Source organism: Hylobates moloch, unplaced genomic scaffold (genome assembly GCF_009828535.3).
Source record: "Hylobates moloch isolate HMO894 unplaced genomic scaffold, HMol_V3 SCAFFOLD_6, whole genome shotgun sequence".
NCBI classification, from domain to species: Eukaryota; Metazoa; Chordata; class Mammalia; order Primates; family Hylobatidae; genus Hylobates; species Hylobates moloch.
Genome location: NW_026652281.1, coordinates 11342380 through 11359712, shown reverse-complemented (window position 1 = coordinate 11359712; position 17333 = coordinate 11342380). Strand labels below are relative to the sequence as shown.

The 17333-nt window shown below is 42.2% G+C and overlaps 1 protein-coding gene across 2 annotated transcripts in view; it reads left to right on the top strand.

Moving 5' to 3' along the window:
- WWOX (WW domain containing oxidoreductase) overlaps positions 1-17333 on the top strand; it is an 804193-nt gene that overhangs the window by 748847 nt on the left and 38013 nt on the right. The window contains exon 9 of one of the 2 annotated variants that reach the window (XM_032156363.2): positions 9234-13130. The exons of the other annotated variant lie outside the window; for it this stretch is intronic. Coding sequence (XP_032012254.1) covers positions 9234-9371 — 138 coding nt within the window. The 3' untranslated portion in view covers positions 9372-13130. Of the gene's footprint in view, positions 1-9233; positions 13131-17333 lie in introns of those variants that run through there. 2 annotated transcript variants of the gene reach the window in all.

Genomic DNA, 17333 nt, shown 5'->3' with positions numbered 1-17333 from the left:
AAAAAAAAAAAAAAATTAGCCAGGCATGGTGGTGCATGTCTGTAATCCCAGTTCCTCAGGAGGCTGAGGCAGGAGAATTACTTGAACCTGGGAGGCCGCGGTTGCAGTGAGCCGAGATGGCGCCACTGCACTCCAGCCTGGGTGACAGAGCAAGACACCATCTCAGAGAAAAATAACAATAACAACAACAACAAAAAAATATGGATCCAGCAGCCAGTGTTGTTATTTCAGGATGGGAACCAGGTACTGCACCTCCTCATTAGGAGTCAGAGTAAGGGGGCTAAGCTGGCTGACGTGACAGGGAACAGAGTTGCTGTGGAAATTGTCAGGTTATGAAGGGAAATTAGCTGCTGGGTGTCAAGAGGTGCAAATTGCTGCAGGCATTGGCAACTGGGAGCCCTGGTGTGTCTATTAGCTCTTCAGGCCGTGAGGCCTTAATGACACCCCTGCCAACACTACAGGAGGCAGCAAGTGACAGTAGGAACGAGAGAGGCCAGCTAATCTAATCTGAATGCCCCACGCGGGTTGGGGGCTGGGGACTCCAAGGCCTGGCTTCTGTTCCCTGTCACAGTGGCAGAGACAATGACAATAAAAGCACAGCCTCCAGAGAGAAGAGCCTTTGATGGACCTGGGTGTTAATCCAGGGGCCAGGCAGAAACTGGGGGATGCAGAATAGGAGGTTGGGCTGTAGGTGAGTGAGGAGAAGGAATACGGTTAGGACCAATATGTAGGCAACACGACCATGTTCCGGATTCTACCACCATCGTCACCACTGGTGTTACTGTTTCCTACCATCTGTCTATGGGGTGTCCCCCATCTAAAGTCCAGCACTGCACTGGGCAATTTTTGTTATCATTAGTATATAATTATATATAATAATAATTTAATTTATAACAATATATGATATTTATTAAGGTCCTACTATATACCAAATTCTATCGGACACATGTCCTAATAATAAACATGATATAATCTATCATTATAAAACTTCACACTCTGACCTTTATTAATTATGTGTGTGCCAATTATGTGCAGGGAACTTGATTAATCATAGTTAGCAATATTGTCTCTAGTCCTCCAACCCTATAAAGTGGGCCCAATTATTATTTCTCTATTGCAATTGCCATTTAGCCTCAGCTGGATTGGAAGCTATGTAATGGGGACTCTCAGGCCACTGTCTTTTGAGCAGCATTTTCCGCATTCTATTTGCATTCTTGTATGTAATGCTAAAATGTAGATGTAGTTTTCCCCCTTTTACGGATAAGGTAATCAAAACTTATAGAGGTTAAAGGGACTTGCCAAAGCGACAGAGCCATGAATGGCAAAGCTGGGATTTAAAACCTTTGCCTTCTTCTCGTGGGCATTCCACCCCATCATAAACTCCAAACATCATAAGTAGAACCGTCATAAGTCAGGGTCTATCTGGAAGGTGGATGGATGGATGAATGGATGGATGGATGGAAAGAGAGAGAGAGACAGATAGGCAGACAGATAGCTAGACAGATAGGCAGACAGATAGCTAGACAGACAGATAGAGATTTTAGAAACTGGCGAATTGGCTCACACAATTATGGAATGCTAGAAGTGCCAAGAAGTGTAGCTAGCAATCTGGAGGTCCAGAAGGGCCTATGGTAGAAACCTCATCCAAAGGCAGAATACAAGCATCCCAGGTTGAAGACAGTCAGGCAAAGAGAGAAAATTCTTTCTTACTGAGACTTTTGTTTTATTCGGGCCTTCAACAGATTAGATGAGATCCACCCCTACAGGGCAGGGCAATCAATTTTACTAAGTCTACTGATTCAAAGGTTAGTCCGTTGCAGAAACACCCTCACAGACACACACTCAGCAATAATAGTTAGTCAGATATGTGGGCACCCTGTGGCCCAGTCAAATTGACACCTACAATGTTTTTGCCTTCTTTTTATTTTTGATGTTGTCATCCTGTGTTGAAGACACATACAGTCAATCATCACACCTTTCCCTTAGCCTGTACTAGATTCTGTGCCAAGGATTTTAGAAAATCATGTCTCATTCAGTTCCCCTAACAGGTCTAGGAGTCATTATCCTCCCCAACCTAAGGAAACAGAGACCCAGAGGTTCAGAGTATCCCAAGATCCTACAGGAATTGCAGATTGTAGCCAAAATTGGAATTCCTAATTCCAGAGCTCCTCCCTCCTGCTTGCATTTTTCTTTGAGTAGTTTTATTAATGAGACAAGCTGTTGAGCACCAGAGCAACCCTGCCTCTAACGAATACCATCTGACATCTACATTCAACAGAGGAAACATGACATGAGGTCTGGGGCTTGCTTTAAAATACTTTGGGGCCAGATACAGTGGCTCACACCTGTAAGCGCAGTGCTTTGGGAGTCTGAAGTGGTAGGATCACTAGAGATTAGGAGTTCAAGACCAGCCTGGGCAACATAGGGACACCCTCATCTCCATAAAAAATTTAAATAAAAAAAAGTAAACAAAACACTTCTGCAACAGCAGCAGCAAGAGCTGCCGCAATGAAAGAAGAAAGAAAAGGAGGGACAGGATGAAGAAAGGAAAGAAGCAGTGTTAACATTCTAGTAATGTTTGCATCTGAATATTTATATGAGGTTATTGTCTTCCCTTTGTGTATGTTTAAAATTTTCAAAATAAGCGTATTTATATATACACACATAAAACATATATGTACATATTATCATAATGCCTACCTGCTCTTGAGAAAGTAGGGCCATATGGCTGGGGGTTTCTCTCACTGGTTTCTATGACTCTCCCCTCCCCCACTTTTTGTAAGAAATGGTAGTACCTATCTGACTGTTTTCATGGCTTCCTGAAGAGGCCGCAAAATTAGAGTAAACAAATTACCCATTACCAGGGAAGCCTCCTTCCCCCCAGCAGATTCCCAGCATCTTCTTTCACCTCTAGGAGATATTTTCCAAGGTCACTAAATTAAGCCTTCAGACAATCGAAAAATTGAATCTCAGTACATCTATTTTCCTAACAAAATTTCTGCAGCACCGATTGGGGCTGACAGGTACGGCCGTGCAGCTTTCTGGGCTGTTCAGGTCGATTTGGCCAAGAAGGACAGCATCAGCCTGTATTGGAGGGAACATCTGAGCAGCTCGGGGCCCCTTGGGAGTCAGAGAGTTCCTTACCTCCTTGCCACTGTAAATGACTATTTCTGTCGTTTGCAGAGTATCCGTTTCTTTCTCCTCCTACAGCCCCATCCTCACTCTCTATAGCTGCCGGGTCAGGTGCCTCATCTTCAATTATTTATCAAAAGGGCCATTGCAATCATTGCAAACATGTTTAGGAGGATTTGGAAACCATGTCCTTTTAAAGGGCACTAATGATGCAGCAGTCATCACAGTGCTAGTGGAAGGGGAGGGCAGAATGTGATGTTTTGGCAGTGAATTCTGGAAGAGAAGAAGGGACTTCGTTCCAAGCCCCCCAGATCTTGCAGCTGTCACAGTCTGGCTGGTGGAGGGGCTTGCAGAGCTGAGAACCACTCAGAATTTGGGGGCTGAAGACCCTGGCTCTCTGAGTACCATCTCTGTGACTTTTGAGGTCATGTTTGCCCTCCAGCCCTCATTTCCCCCTTGATAAGCTGTGTCTTAGCTAGTGCTTTCAGCAAAGAATACCCTTAGGCTCCTGGAGGATTGATATCCCCTGAAGTAGCCCCTGACCAGCCTCCAAGATGTACCCTAAAAGCTCCTATGGAAGTTTACATTTAACTCAAAATATCTTTGTTCATGTAAATGTAAAAATGATGTCTTAAGTTGCTTAGCAGTGAATAAAATGGATGCTCTAGGGAGATGCAGTGGGTTTATCCTGCGGCTTTGAGTATATACTGGTACCCTACGTGGGAGACCCCGGTGCCCATGCCCAGGTGCACAAAGCCAGCATCAGTGACCTGCACACCAGGAGGCAGGCTACATGATGATGAGGTGCAAGTCCTTAGGTGGGTCACTCAGTCTGTCTTTTCTTGAGTTTTTCTCATCTGTGAAAGAGTGATCATAATACTACTTCCATTGAGAAGAAGAAATAAGATAATTTATGTAAAGCACAAAGCATAATCCCTGGTATTCAATAAGTACTCAGTAAATACTAGTGAAAATAATAATTATAACTATGACCTCCTGAAGCTTTTACTGAGCATCTATCTGTAGCACTGCATGTCAAGCCGAGCTAGAATGCAGTCTCTTAGGAGACATGGGGGATGAAAACCTCCTTGGCACGTTCGCATGTTGGTGATCTCTTTGTAATTTTCTCAAATACCCTTCCTCTTTCCTCACTTTTGGTGATAGCTACCTGTGTTGCTCCTGTCACTTTTGCCTGGATCCACTAACTCACCACCAACAGTTCTCCATTGCTGCCTAACAAATTACCCCAAAATGTAAGCACTTAGAATCTCATCGTCTTTGTGGGTCAGGAATTAGGGAGTGGCTTAGCTGGGTGGTTCTAGCTCAGGGTCTTTTCTGAAGTTGCCAGCAAGCTGTTGGCTGGGGCTGCAGTCTCAGAATCCTTGACTGAAGGGGAGGTTTCATGTCCAAGGGGTCACTGACGTGGCTGTTGGCAGGAGGCCTCAGTTCTTCACCATGGGGGCCTCTCTGTACAGCTTCTTGAGCAGCCTCACAATATGTCATCTGGCCTCCCACAGAGTAATGATCTCAGAGAGAGTGTGAAGAAGATGTGGCATGGCCTTTTAAGCCCCATTCTTAGACATCATGCCCTGTCAAGCACTGTAACTTTAGCTAAGTTCTGTTGATTGGAAGTATACTAGGAAAGATCATAGTTAGGAGAGGGGAACGTGCCTCCACCATTGGAAGGGAGGTCTATCAAAGAGCTTGTGGGCATATTCTAAGACCACCACACTCTGCCACTCCGCATGCCCTGACTCTCCTAATACCTGCCTGCTTCACTGGTTTGGCTATTGGCAGTGGCATGGAGGGTAGGAAAATGAGTCCCTGTCTCCTTCCTGGATTAGAAAAGTTATCACCCTACTAGTGTGAATCCTTGTCCTGTGGCGGCCCTCTCAGGAGGGATTGCAATTAAAGAATGGACAACCCAAGGGAATCATGTGTCACGGTGGAGTCTAGAGGCCAGGAGGTGAGTGGGGGAGATGCCTTTAGAGTGGAAACCTTGGAGCTTCCTCTGTGATATTCATTAGCGAACTTCCCCCAAAGACAGATGACATCCATTTATAATTATTTCAGCAGTGACTTTTGAGCTCAAGCAGTTCTATTTATTTTTCTCTCTGAAAGTAAGAAACTTTCTTTAAAGGATTTCTGCCATTTGGACAATGTACTAGGTCCCCATTGGTGTTGTCAGTTGGTGGGATACAGAAAAGCAAAGTGGCCAGGCTCAGCCTTTTCTCTCGATTTTTTTTTTTTTTCCATTTTTAAGACAGGGTCTTGCTCTTTTGCCCAGGCTGTAGTGCAGTGGTACAATCCCAGATCACTGCAGCCTCCAACTCCTAGGCTCAAGCAATCCTCCAGCCTCAGCCTCCTGAGTAGCTGGGACTACAAGCATGCATTACTGTGCTTGGTTAATTTTGATTATTTTTTTTTTTAGAGATAGGGCTTGTTTGCTTTTTTGTCCAGTCTGGTCTTGAACTCCTGACTTCAAGCAGTCCTCTCACCTCATCCTCTCAAAGCACTGGGACGACAAGCTCCTTCTTTTTTTTATACCAGTCCTCAACTTGCATTCTTTCCTGCATACAGCTTGTTTCTCCAATGTGGCTGTTGTTCTCACGTTTACTTAATGGCCCTGCCATCTACTCCTCCTCCTCCTCCTGCTTTCTATTCTCCTTCCTCATCATTCTCCTCTTCTGTGAGTTCAGAAAGTTGGGTTACAATACCTACAACATGCAGTGAGGACACTCTTTTATCATAACCCCAGTAGGCTTATGGTTCTTGAATCTGATTTTTCATAGTCTTTCATTTGTTAATTTACTGCACACATCCTTTCTGTTGTGCATTACTGACATGTGTAAGAATCTTGAATATCTATATGGTGCTTAGAGATTTCACAGCAGTTTATTGAATGCTATTACCTCAATGCCTCCTCTGTGAAATTGGGTATGACTACACCCATTTTGCTGATGGGGAAACTGAGGCATAAGAGGATCCGGTAAATTACCCAGAGTCACACAGCTCACAAGCAAGTGCAGGCTTCCAGCCAAGGTTTGCTGGCTCATGCATTTCATGCCTTTTCTATCGTACCATCCAGGCACTTTGTCTCGCAGTGGAATGTAAGTTCTTTGAGGCCAAGGATTGTGTCTCATTCTGTGTTGTATCCCTTTGGCTTCAGCCTCATTGTCTTATATTTATTAAGCATTTGGAACATTTCAGCTGAATGAGTGAATGAGTGAATGAGTGAAGCCATCAGTCAAATCAGAACACTGCTCACACATGCATCCCAAGTCCAGCTGTCGAACATCTGGAACTGAGCAGTATGGAGCCTGTTAAGACCAGCGATGCTGTGGCCTGAATAACAACGGGATAGGATCATTCCCTTCTTCTCATAAATTCTTGTAAATTTGCTTTGTTTCTGCTGAACAGGGTCCGTGTGTTCTGGGAGCAAACACGGAGAGGCCCAGAAGGCTGATCTGGGACCACGTCCCCATTGAACGCTGCCCTGTGCTAAGTCTGCAGAATATTTAAATAAGGGGTTAATTTATAAAGTGAGCTACAGGAAAGTTTCCAGGATTGTCGCGCATGTGTCTCATAAATCGGCACAAATTGAATCTAGGTTTCTGTGCCCGTCAGCTCCTAGGTAAACCAAAATTTATTGAGAGGTGTGTAGGTTGCCATCCAAAGAAACATAGTAAATGAGAAAAGTGTATCCTCAGGGGGTCTGTAAACAAGGTCTGAAGGCTGGCAGCAAGGACGAGGGTCCGCAATGTAAAATCCCCGTTGCCGATGATCAGAAAGTACAGTGTAGTTTATTGCAGATGGAGACAGGGTTCCAGGAATTCTTGATCTTTCTTGAACATTCCACTGACGTCTCAACAGAATAAAGATTTTGTATGTTGCAGAGATAATTTATAGATACAGGTACAAAGGGGATACAGACAAAGAGGAAGGCTAACTTCAGAATGTTGCATATGTCAAATCATTACATTAGTTTACCCAGAACCAAAAAAATTATGCAATGTATAAATATGAAGCTTTAGTTTTTAATGATTGTTCATAATAACATTATTATGATAATGACTATTTGTAATAATCATGCATACCACCTTAGTCTGAGCAATCATATTAGCAGTTCATAATTATTGAAGGGCTATCAGGAACCAGACACTGTGCTGAGTGTTCTACAGACTTTATTTCCAGTCTTGTTTTTGTTTTGTTCAGTTTCCACTCAAATTTTTAAGGGGGTTTGGAGGGCGTTAATGTGCCCATTTTACAGAGGTGGAGGAGGAAGCTCCAAAACTGAAGCCCAAGGATCTTAAGGTAATATATGGGCTTGAATCCAGTGTATCTTGCTCCGAAAGCCTTGCTTTTGTCATTATCCAACATTAGCTGTCATTATTCTAGTGGCCTTCTTACTACCTAGAAAACAAGTGCCAGCATTCTATTAAAATTTATTCACCTACCGAGATTATTTAATATTTTAGTCTGCAGCTTTTATCCCTTTAGCTACAACATTCAAAGCGTTGTGCAGAATATTCTAGTAGTAAGTAGAGGCTTAAAATCCACACATTGATAATGGCCAAATCCTCTTAAAGGGGCCAGCAATAAAAATGACTTTAAAAAAGAAATATTCCTTCAATGTTACAAGTACCCATGAGCATGTCAGTAGAGCAGTTGTGTGTTGAAGAAAGAGAAGGTGGAGTTATACCGAATACCCCGTGAAATCACACAGTCAGCACTTAAGAATGTTCACACGGTTGTTCACACACATATTGATATCAGACCTTATAGCAGTCCTATTGGCTAGATCAGTTATTATGAATGCGTTTTATAGAGTAGAAAACAGAGATGCGATGTGACTTGCCTAAGAACACACAGCACTTCTGAAACTCACCCTGTGCTAATCTCATCTCTTGAAGAAATTGAGCAAACTAGGCTCGAGGGAGAAACAAAAACAACAACAGAAAATGTGTTGCCAAAATATTGCTAGCAGACATCTAGAAAAATGTCTTCAACTTCTTTTGATAGGAAAAGAGGAAAAATTCAAATCTGAACTCAACATATTTATTTTTTTGCTTCTGACTTTTTACGTAAGCAAAGCTCTGAGTTGTATCCTCAGATGTATTTGAGACTAACAACAAGGAAATATAAAATTATATTACTACCTAAGCTGCCACTTCTTCAAAGCCTCGTTATTCTTGTTCCCTTCAATGTATTTCAATTCCAAAATACATAGTGACATGAAAATTGTGTATTCAGATTGTTCTATTGATTTGTTGAGTAAGTGACCTTGTATCCACGCATGAAAATGGAGAGATCTATATATACCGCCTGGCCTCTTCTTTGTAAGGGTATAACAACAGTGGTTAACATGCATTTTTTTTTAACACTTACATTTACTTTTACTTTGCATAGACTAATAGCACACTGATGTGGGATCCAGGGAGGGCTCCTTGGAAAGTTGTACCACTGTGGCCTAGGGATGGACAACTGACAGGGCCACACGAGGAGCTAAAACCTCGTGCTCCATTTGCAAAGCCAGTGGCCCCGGCAGAGATAGGAGACCCTTTTTGTGATTTCGACAGTGGTTTCCCTGGGGTTGAGCTCTCCTGAAACTTATTCCTGCAAAGACATACTACTGTGGACCGACCTGAAGGGCAGCATCCACTGTTCTAGTAGGATCTCACGTTGGTATTTTCAGACACTTCTGCCCCTTGCCATGTTCAATAAGTCATCTGTGTTGTTTGGGAGGAAAGAGAATGAGCATCCCTCAGTTCCTGCACTGCACCAGGGCTTGCCAATGCAGTACCTCATTTAATTCTTGCTAGCATCCTTGAGGTGGCTGGCATTAGGTCATTTGCTGGGTGTAGAAAATGACATGCAGAGATACTGTAGCAGCTCACTTAATATCAGGCAGCTGGTAAGTGGCAGAGATGAGGCTGGACCCCAGGATTTCTGACCTAATTTCTGATCTCCTTAATTATTCTGTACACCAAAAGCCCCTGTGGTTTGGATTCCTAATCGCAGGACTGAGATGAAACAGAATTTCTTAGCATAGGGGGCCAAGCAGTAGATGGGCTTTTGTGAAGAACTTTTTTTTTTTTCAGAGTCTGAGGTTGGCAGCTAAAGATGAGAGATGGAAGGTCAAGTGCAGCAGAAGAGAGAAACAGGGAGAGTGGAGGTTGTTCTCTAGAACACAGAAGCCGCTTCTTCATCCCACACAATGGAAACCAGAGCCCAGATGATATTAACGAGAAGTTCCAGAATTGCAGATGGCACTTTGCTGCTTAGGGAGGGGGGAGAAGAAGAAGGAGAAAAAGAAGAAAAAGAAAAAGAGCAGGTGGAAACTTAAAAAAAAAATGGTTAGCTGCATGTAAATGGCTTTTATTATAACTGCTAGGCTGAACCAGAAGACTTGAGCTATGTAAAAATGTCACTTGCTCTTATCACGGTTCATAGAGATTACGTTTCAACGCGAGTTTCATTTTCATTTCTTCCAACACTTAGAGAAGTGAGCGAGGCAATGACTCCTTTATTCCCTAACCCTCGCCCGGCAACTTGCCTCTTCCTCTGTGTTTTGTGTCATTCTGTATGATATTGCATCAAGGCAATTCATGGCAGTGGTTGAACCGAAAGCAATTTAAGTCAAAAATGGACAAATATGGATGTCACTTAGAAGGCTTGTTCAAAGGTCTTTGACATCGCTCAAAGCCTGAACACTCCTCAGGAGTGAGATGCTTTTTTTTTAATTTTAATTTTTATTTTCTAGCAGTGCAAGATCGAAGATTTAATACACACCTCTTAGTGAGGCATCTGCATGGTTCCATAAATAGTTTTAGAAACTATTTATTGGTGAACCAAATATTTTGTATGATATACCAAGAAAGAGGGGCTGACAAAGATTGAGTGATTAGAAATCCAAGATGAATTTCTATGTATTACTTTGACTTGGTAATTTGTGATAACAATAGCCACCATGTATCTGTACTTCCTAGATTTGGGCATGGTGTTAGGAGTCTTATATTTATTATTTTACTTAATTTTCATAGTCATCCTGTGTAGAAATATCAATAAATATAAAGGTAAGTGTTATTGTCCTCGTTTTACAGGTGAGAAAACGGAGTCCCAGGGACCTACCTGCTCAAGGGCACAGAAAGCTTGAATGAGTAAATTTACTGTGTGTTGTTCCAAAGGTTTCTCCAAAGGTCTTTTCACCTCCCAAGGCTGTTCTCATTTTGAGAAAGACTGGCACAGTTGGAGGCCAGGAACGCATCTTGGCCGTGTGCCTTCTGCTTTGTCTCTGGGGTTGTGGGGAAGGTTGGTAGCTTGAGAGACTCCTCCTTCCATTCTGTCAGGCTGCATGCACATTGGAAGGTAGCTTTTCAGGTTGTGGTGGATGGTGGTGAAGCAGAGGGATGCAAAGCAAGGTACATGGAGGGCTGTGCCTTGATCGTTCCCAGGAAGCAAAGCGAGCATCAAAAAAAGAGTAGTTGGACCCTGGCGTTGCAGAGTGACAGTGAACCAGGAACAGTACCCCACACCCTGGAGGGTCAAAGAGCTGACTTCAGAGAGACGTTAGGTGCTCCTACATGTTGATTCTTAGAGAACTAATGACACGATTGCATCTTAAAATGTTGAGAGTTACACATATATACAATAAGAATATTTTGTTTGGCTGCAAAAGAATTATAAAAGAGTGAAACATCCAATCCCAAAAGATTACACTGGTAAGATTCCATTTACATAACGTTGTTGAAATTAGAAAATTATAAAAATAGAAAACAGATGGCTGGGCACGGTGGCTCACTCCTGTAATCCCAGCACTTTGGGAGGCCAAGGCAGATGGGTCACCTGAGGTCTGGAGTTTGAGACCATCCTGACCAATGCAGTGAAACCCTGTCTCTACTAAAAATACAAAAAGTTAGCCGGGCGTGGTAGCGCACACCTGTAATCCCGGCAACTCGGGAAGCTGAAACAGGAGAATTGCTTGAACTCAGGAGGCAGAAGTTGCAGTGAGCCCAGATCGCACCCGCGTACTCCAGCCTGGGCAACAGAGTGGTACTCCATCTCAAAAGAAAAGAAAAGAAAACAGATGAGTGATTGCCAGGGACTGGAGAGGAGTGGGAGGTGAGTGGGAGCCAGAGTGGATGTAAAACAGCAACTGGAGGATCCTGGTATAGATGGAAATATTCTGCATCTTGACTGTCTCAATGTCAATTTCCTGGTTGTGAAATCATACTAGAGTTTTGTGAGATACCACCTTTGGGGGAAACTGGATCAAGGGTGCATGAGATTGTTGTATTATTTCTTAAAACTGCATGCGAATCTACACTTATCTCAAAAATAAAAACTTTCATTAAAATCAAATAACTGCTCAACATTTGGGCGGAAAAATCAACAAGTAAATTCAAATCACCCACGAGCCCACCACCCAGAGAGAGTCACCACTTCTATTTTGATATATTTTGTCTTCCTCCCTTCCAGTCTCTCTCTTCTGTTCCTAGATATAAAATGGAGAGGTTTTAAAATGTAATTACATCTAACTCTCCCTTGGCTTGGTAATATCCAACCTTTGCATGTCTTCAGAGAGGTCCAAAGGCTGTGCTGAAACTTGTTGGTTTGGCATTGATTTTGACAAAAGACAGCAAAAAGATCCCCTTTCTAGGAACCCATGTGGATTACTATGGATTCAGAAAGGATGCATTTTATGTACAGGGCTGTGACCTTTTTTTTTTTCTCCCTTCCTCATGCTAATAGGTGTCAATACTTTGCAATAAATATTACTTATGTCTGCGAATTGAACTGTATCCCAGACTGTCAGCACATATTTATTTTCTCATTTTAATTTCTCCAGGTTCTCACTGTTATGGAGGGTGGGGAGGGGGTAGAATAAGGTTAGGCTGGAGGGCATATCTGATTTGGAAAATACATCCCTGGTGATGTTCCTACCAAGTGATATACTTGGTTGGTGATGATAAATTGGGACTGAGGAATGGGTTAGGAGAAGGCTTGGAGAACCCAGCTCCCAAAACTGTCTCATCATCCTCTAGAGATATTTCTCCAAGTGCTTTTGTTTCCAGTGACCTCCCAACCCCAGGCACTAGCGAAGCCTTCAGGCAGGTAAGCGCACAAATCCTACGTTTTCTAGTTGACCATGTATTATTAGCTAGTGACTTGAGCAAGTTGCTTCATTTTTCTGATCTTCCATTCCCTTTTCTGAGCCACAGTTTCTTCGTCTTTGAGTAGAGTTAACAAATTACTGGCTGTTTGAAAGATCAAATGAGTTAGCACATGAGAACATGCTTTGCACAAACAAAGTTGTATGCAAAATAAGTTTTCATTGTGGGATGGGAGAAACCCTTTGTGGACATTGCCTCCCAGTGGACCCTCAGTGTGTACTTGTGGAATAATTTTTTAATATAAAATAATTACCATCGCTAATCCTAACTGTGCACGTTCTTGACTCTGTGGCACTGAACAAAATCCTGAACCTCTCTGTGCCTTGATTTCTTTCACGTCTTGTTCTAGTTTTGAAGAGCGATTCTTGTGTGAATTCAGGGAGAGGAGGCATGAGGCATGGTAAGGACACCGTTCGTCTGTGGTTGACAAATTCATTAGGCCCACAGTCCATGCAAAAGTCCTCATGCCTCTGCAGCACAGTTATAATGAAGAGGAGTGATGGTATGGCATGATCCCGCCACTAAGGGAGGCTTATTTCATAGTGTCTACAGAGCCAGTGGTTTATTTTGCATTGTTTATGTCAGCATTAAGCAGTATTCTTACACAATTTGTAAGTCTTAAAATTCGCTATCTACTCTAGTAGTTGCTCCAACTGTGATGTGCTCACAAATCACCCAGGGATCTTGTTAAATTTGGATCCTCATTCAGTAGGTCTAGGTGAGGCCTGAGATTCTTTGTTTCCTTTTCTTATTTAATTTTTGTGGGTACCTAGTGGGTGTATATGTACATATATATATGTATATATATGTATATATATATATGTGGTTTTTTTCAAAAACATTGTGGGTACATAGTAGGTATATATATATATATATATATATATATATATATAGATATCTTCAGATAGTCTGTGTTTCTTATAAATTGGTGATCCCCCAGGGGATGCCTGCCTTGTTGGTCCGGGTAACACTCTTCGAGTAGCAAACATGTAGATGTAGTTCTCAACAGTAGGACTACGGCCATTGGAGGAGGCATTTTGGAAATTTGGAAAGGCATTTTGGTGGCCTTTGGCACTTAGCAGGTGGGGTCCACGGGTCCATCCTGTGATGCCATAGGCAGTCTAATATAACAAAGAACTGCCTTCGTCCCAGTAACATACACGTGTGCCCCCGGACATTTATTTCGATAAAAAACTTGTTTCCAGTGATCTGACCCCAGAATTCACTGTGCTTACACAGATACACAATGTGCACTGAGTCTTCCAGAAATGCAGGGGCCTTCTAAATCAAGGGAAGATTGTGTGGTGTTTTGTTCCAATCTTTACCAAGGTCTCAATACTATCTTGAAACATCATGCAACGCTGCTCATAATATTTGAGTCACCATAACATGTGAGCTGTCTACATATGTAGCTGTTTTTATTCATGGTGATTAAATAATTGTGTGCTAGAGCTGCCCTCAGCGAGCAGCTCATGAGAGCAGATTTTGCCTATTTCTTCCAAAATCTACATTCAGTGATATCATGTTGGTAGGTTGAAACTGACCATGGTGGGAATATTTACATCATGGAAAGTGGCAAATGCTACTAGTCAGGATGATTGTTGTAGTTTTCACTTTGTAATTTTCAGAGTTGGTTTACCAATATGATGTCTGTATTAAAATATATGTAATGCTGCTTTCAAAATGTTAAGTATTATGAGGATACATTAACAAAATTCTGGCGAACTTTTTGTCTTATTTTTCTTGAATCGAAACCTATAACTAGGTGCAAACATTTGACTATTTCATTATAGGCTTCTGATATACTCCTGTCCGAGTAGTTACCTTTGAAAATGCGTACTATTTTATTGTCAATTATGTTTTCTTAAAAAAAAATTATAATTATGACTTATTACATTTGCTAATTATGTGTGTGAGTAGATTTATGTTATTCATGAATTTTATTTCAGGACCTTGGTAAGGGGTTATAAAATATTTCTTTTGAAACAAGGGTCTTGATTGTTGGGCTTGAGTGTCCTGATGTGATTAATGCACTGGGCAGAGCTGGCAGACGTATGGGACACCCAGCTATTCTCTGGAAGGGAAGGGATAAAAGAGACACACTATAAAGGTGAATGGTAATTGGCATCTCCCCTTCAAGGTGACCAGGAGGATCTGAGCTGCCTGGGTGCCTTTGTGGAAGTGTGTTTTGAACTGAGGTTAGAGAGATCAGCAATGTATCTCTTAAAGTAATCCAGGAGGAGTTCATTTTTAACTGATTCAGCAATGGAACACTTGAAGAGGAGGAAGCCAAAGTTCAAAATGGGTTGGGTGCAGTGGCTCGCTCCTGTAATCCCAGCTCTTTTAGAGGCTGAGGCAGGAGGATCGCTTGAGGCCAAGAATTTGAGACCAGTCTGGGCAACATAGCCAGACCCCATCTCTGAAAAAAAAAAAAAATTAAATTAGCTGGGCTTGGTGGTTACATACCAGTAGTCTGAGCTACTCGGAAGGCCGAGATGGAAGAATTGCTTGAGCCTGGATGTGTGTGGCTATGGTGAGCTAGGATCACGCTACTTTACTTCCATCTGGGTGACAAAGTGACACCTGTCTCAAAAAAGAAAAAACAAAAAGTTGGAAATGAGTGGGAAAGGATCTAAGATGATTGGAAAGAGTGTACATAGAATACAAGAGGAGTTGGGCATGCTGGCTCATGCCTGTAATTCCAGCACTTTGGGAGGCCAAGGCGGATGGATTGCTGGAGTTCAGGAGTTTGAGACCATCCAGGGAAACATAGTGAGACCCCATTTCTACAAAAAGTAAAAAACTCAACTCACGCCTGTAGCCGCAGCTACTCAGGAGGCTGAGGTGGTAGAATCGCTTGAGCCCAGGAGGCGGAGGTTGCAGTCAGCTAAGATCACGCCACTGCACACCAGCCGGGGGTGACAGAGTGAGACCCTGTCTCAAATAAAAATAGAATACAAGGGGGGATGAATATAGGGTTAAAATACACTCTCTAGAAAAAAGTAAGAAATATGTAAAGAAATCACAAGACTGGCAGGTGGAGAGGATGTTTGTTAACAGGGCTGGCTATTTTACTTTAAGTGCTGCAAACATTGCAGTAATGTTTGGGTCTTTGCTTTTGGCAATCACTTCTCTTGTTAATTTTTTTTGGCACCATAGAAATGTTTCCATAAATAGTGCATTTAATGGAGTGTGTTACTTTATTACTGTCAGGCACTGTCCCAGGAGAGGAAAATTCAATAAACACAAAAGCAAAGATTAGAACATAGAAAGCTTCCAATTCCAGATCCTTCGTGAGCTTGTACCTCTAAAGAATGCAATTTTTCTGTTTCTCCATCTGCAAAATTCTTACTTTTTGGGGTGGTAAAGCCACCTAGGTCAGTGCCATGTCCAACCCGATCTGTAAAATGTTGATTACTGTGGTGCCTGTTTTGTTGACTTACAAAGCCAATCGCCCCTTTCTATGCTGCTAAGATGCGAATGCCCAGCTCAGGGGATGAGACAACTGTCAGCTTTGCCTAAGCTTTGGGCGTTAGCACCCTCCATATGCAACAAACCCACGAATGAAATGTTTTGATTCTTTGACACAGTATGATTGGAAATCACTTCCTTGGCTAGAGCAGGGATCCAGTGTAAAGGAGGAAGTAAAAATAAAAAAGCATAAATATATGAGAAAGTGAGCAAATCACACTCATCGAGGAGCAAAATAATTCATTCCCTCTCCCTGGCTCAGCATGGATGCAAATAATGTATCATTAAGTAAGTCCCCAATACAAAGACAGCCAGCATAACTGTTGCATCAAATATTTAGCCAGAGCCAAAAGCAATTTATTATGTTTTTTTGAATAAGTTTGATTTACTAACCTTCAGCACAATCCCTATTTTTAGAGGTTGGCTCATATTTTTAATTTGTTTTCTCTGAAGCGCTGCATCCTTGGTAGCGTTTCAGCTGTCCACTCGGTTCCTAATGGCAGAGCAACACCAAAAAGCGTAATTACATTTCCTAATTATGTGTAATTAGGCAAAACCCAGATGATGTATTCAACATGCTCTGAGAATAGCCAAGGGTTAAAGACTGCTGGAATTTGGTAACATTTTTATAAATAAGCTGGTGCGTTATTTAACGTGGGGGGTCTAAGGTGATGCTGGGTGCCTTGTAGACCGATACCGTGGTTGAAATCTGTCGCGTTTGTTTATTTAGCCAAGTAAAACTGTAAGTGATTCGCCACCTCCATACCTTCCCCTCTTTTGGAAACCAGAGTTTAGATGTGCTATTCTTAGCCCAAGAGAGGCCCTCTAAGCTCAGAACCATAAAGTTCTGCTTACTGACAGCCTAAGTGATATTTATTTTTTCAAAGCTTAATCCTTTTGAAACATAGAGAAATAAATACATCCTCTTATCTACCATATGCCTGGGACGGGAAATAAATTCTTATTTTCCTGCCGTGTGGTACCAGTGGGTTACGATGAATAATTTGGGCAGTCTCACTGAAGATAATAGGGAAGCCTTCTCTATTACCAGTGATAATTATGAATCTCATAATAGAAAACATCTCGAGCCCGAACATCAATCAGGGAAGATAAACAATGGGAAATGATAGGTGTACAAAAGGGAAAATGGCAACAGCACATATGGAGGGAAAGACCGCAGAATTCTGGCGGGGTTATAAATCATACAGTCAAATAATTTATGTGCAATTAATATCCTCAAATTAAAACATACGTTTTTAAAGAAAGATTTTGCAGACTTTTAAGCTGGCCAACTGTCTGCCTTACAAGATGCATCTGGAAACCCCATTGCCGTCCTCCTTCTTTAGTCTTGTATATTTATTTATCCCTGGCCAGAGTTGGCTGGGGCACAGTCTAGCAGTGTCACCGTGTAAGCTGACCCAGTGACCTCGCTCTAGCTCACCAAGGACTGACCATACACCAAAGTGGCCAGACCTAGTGGTGGCTGACTCTCAGGATCTGTGGCCCTGACAGAACAACAAAGACTGGCCTATTGAGGCAGGAAGTCTTAACTTCCTT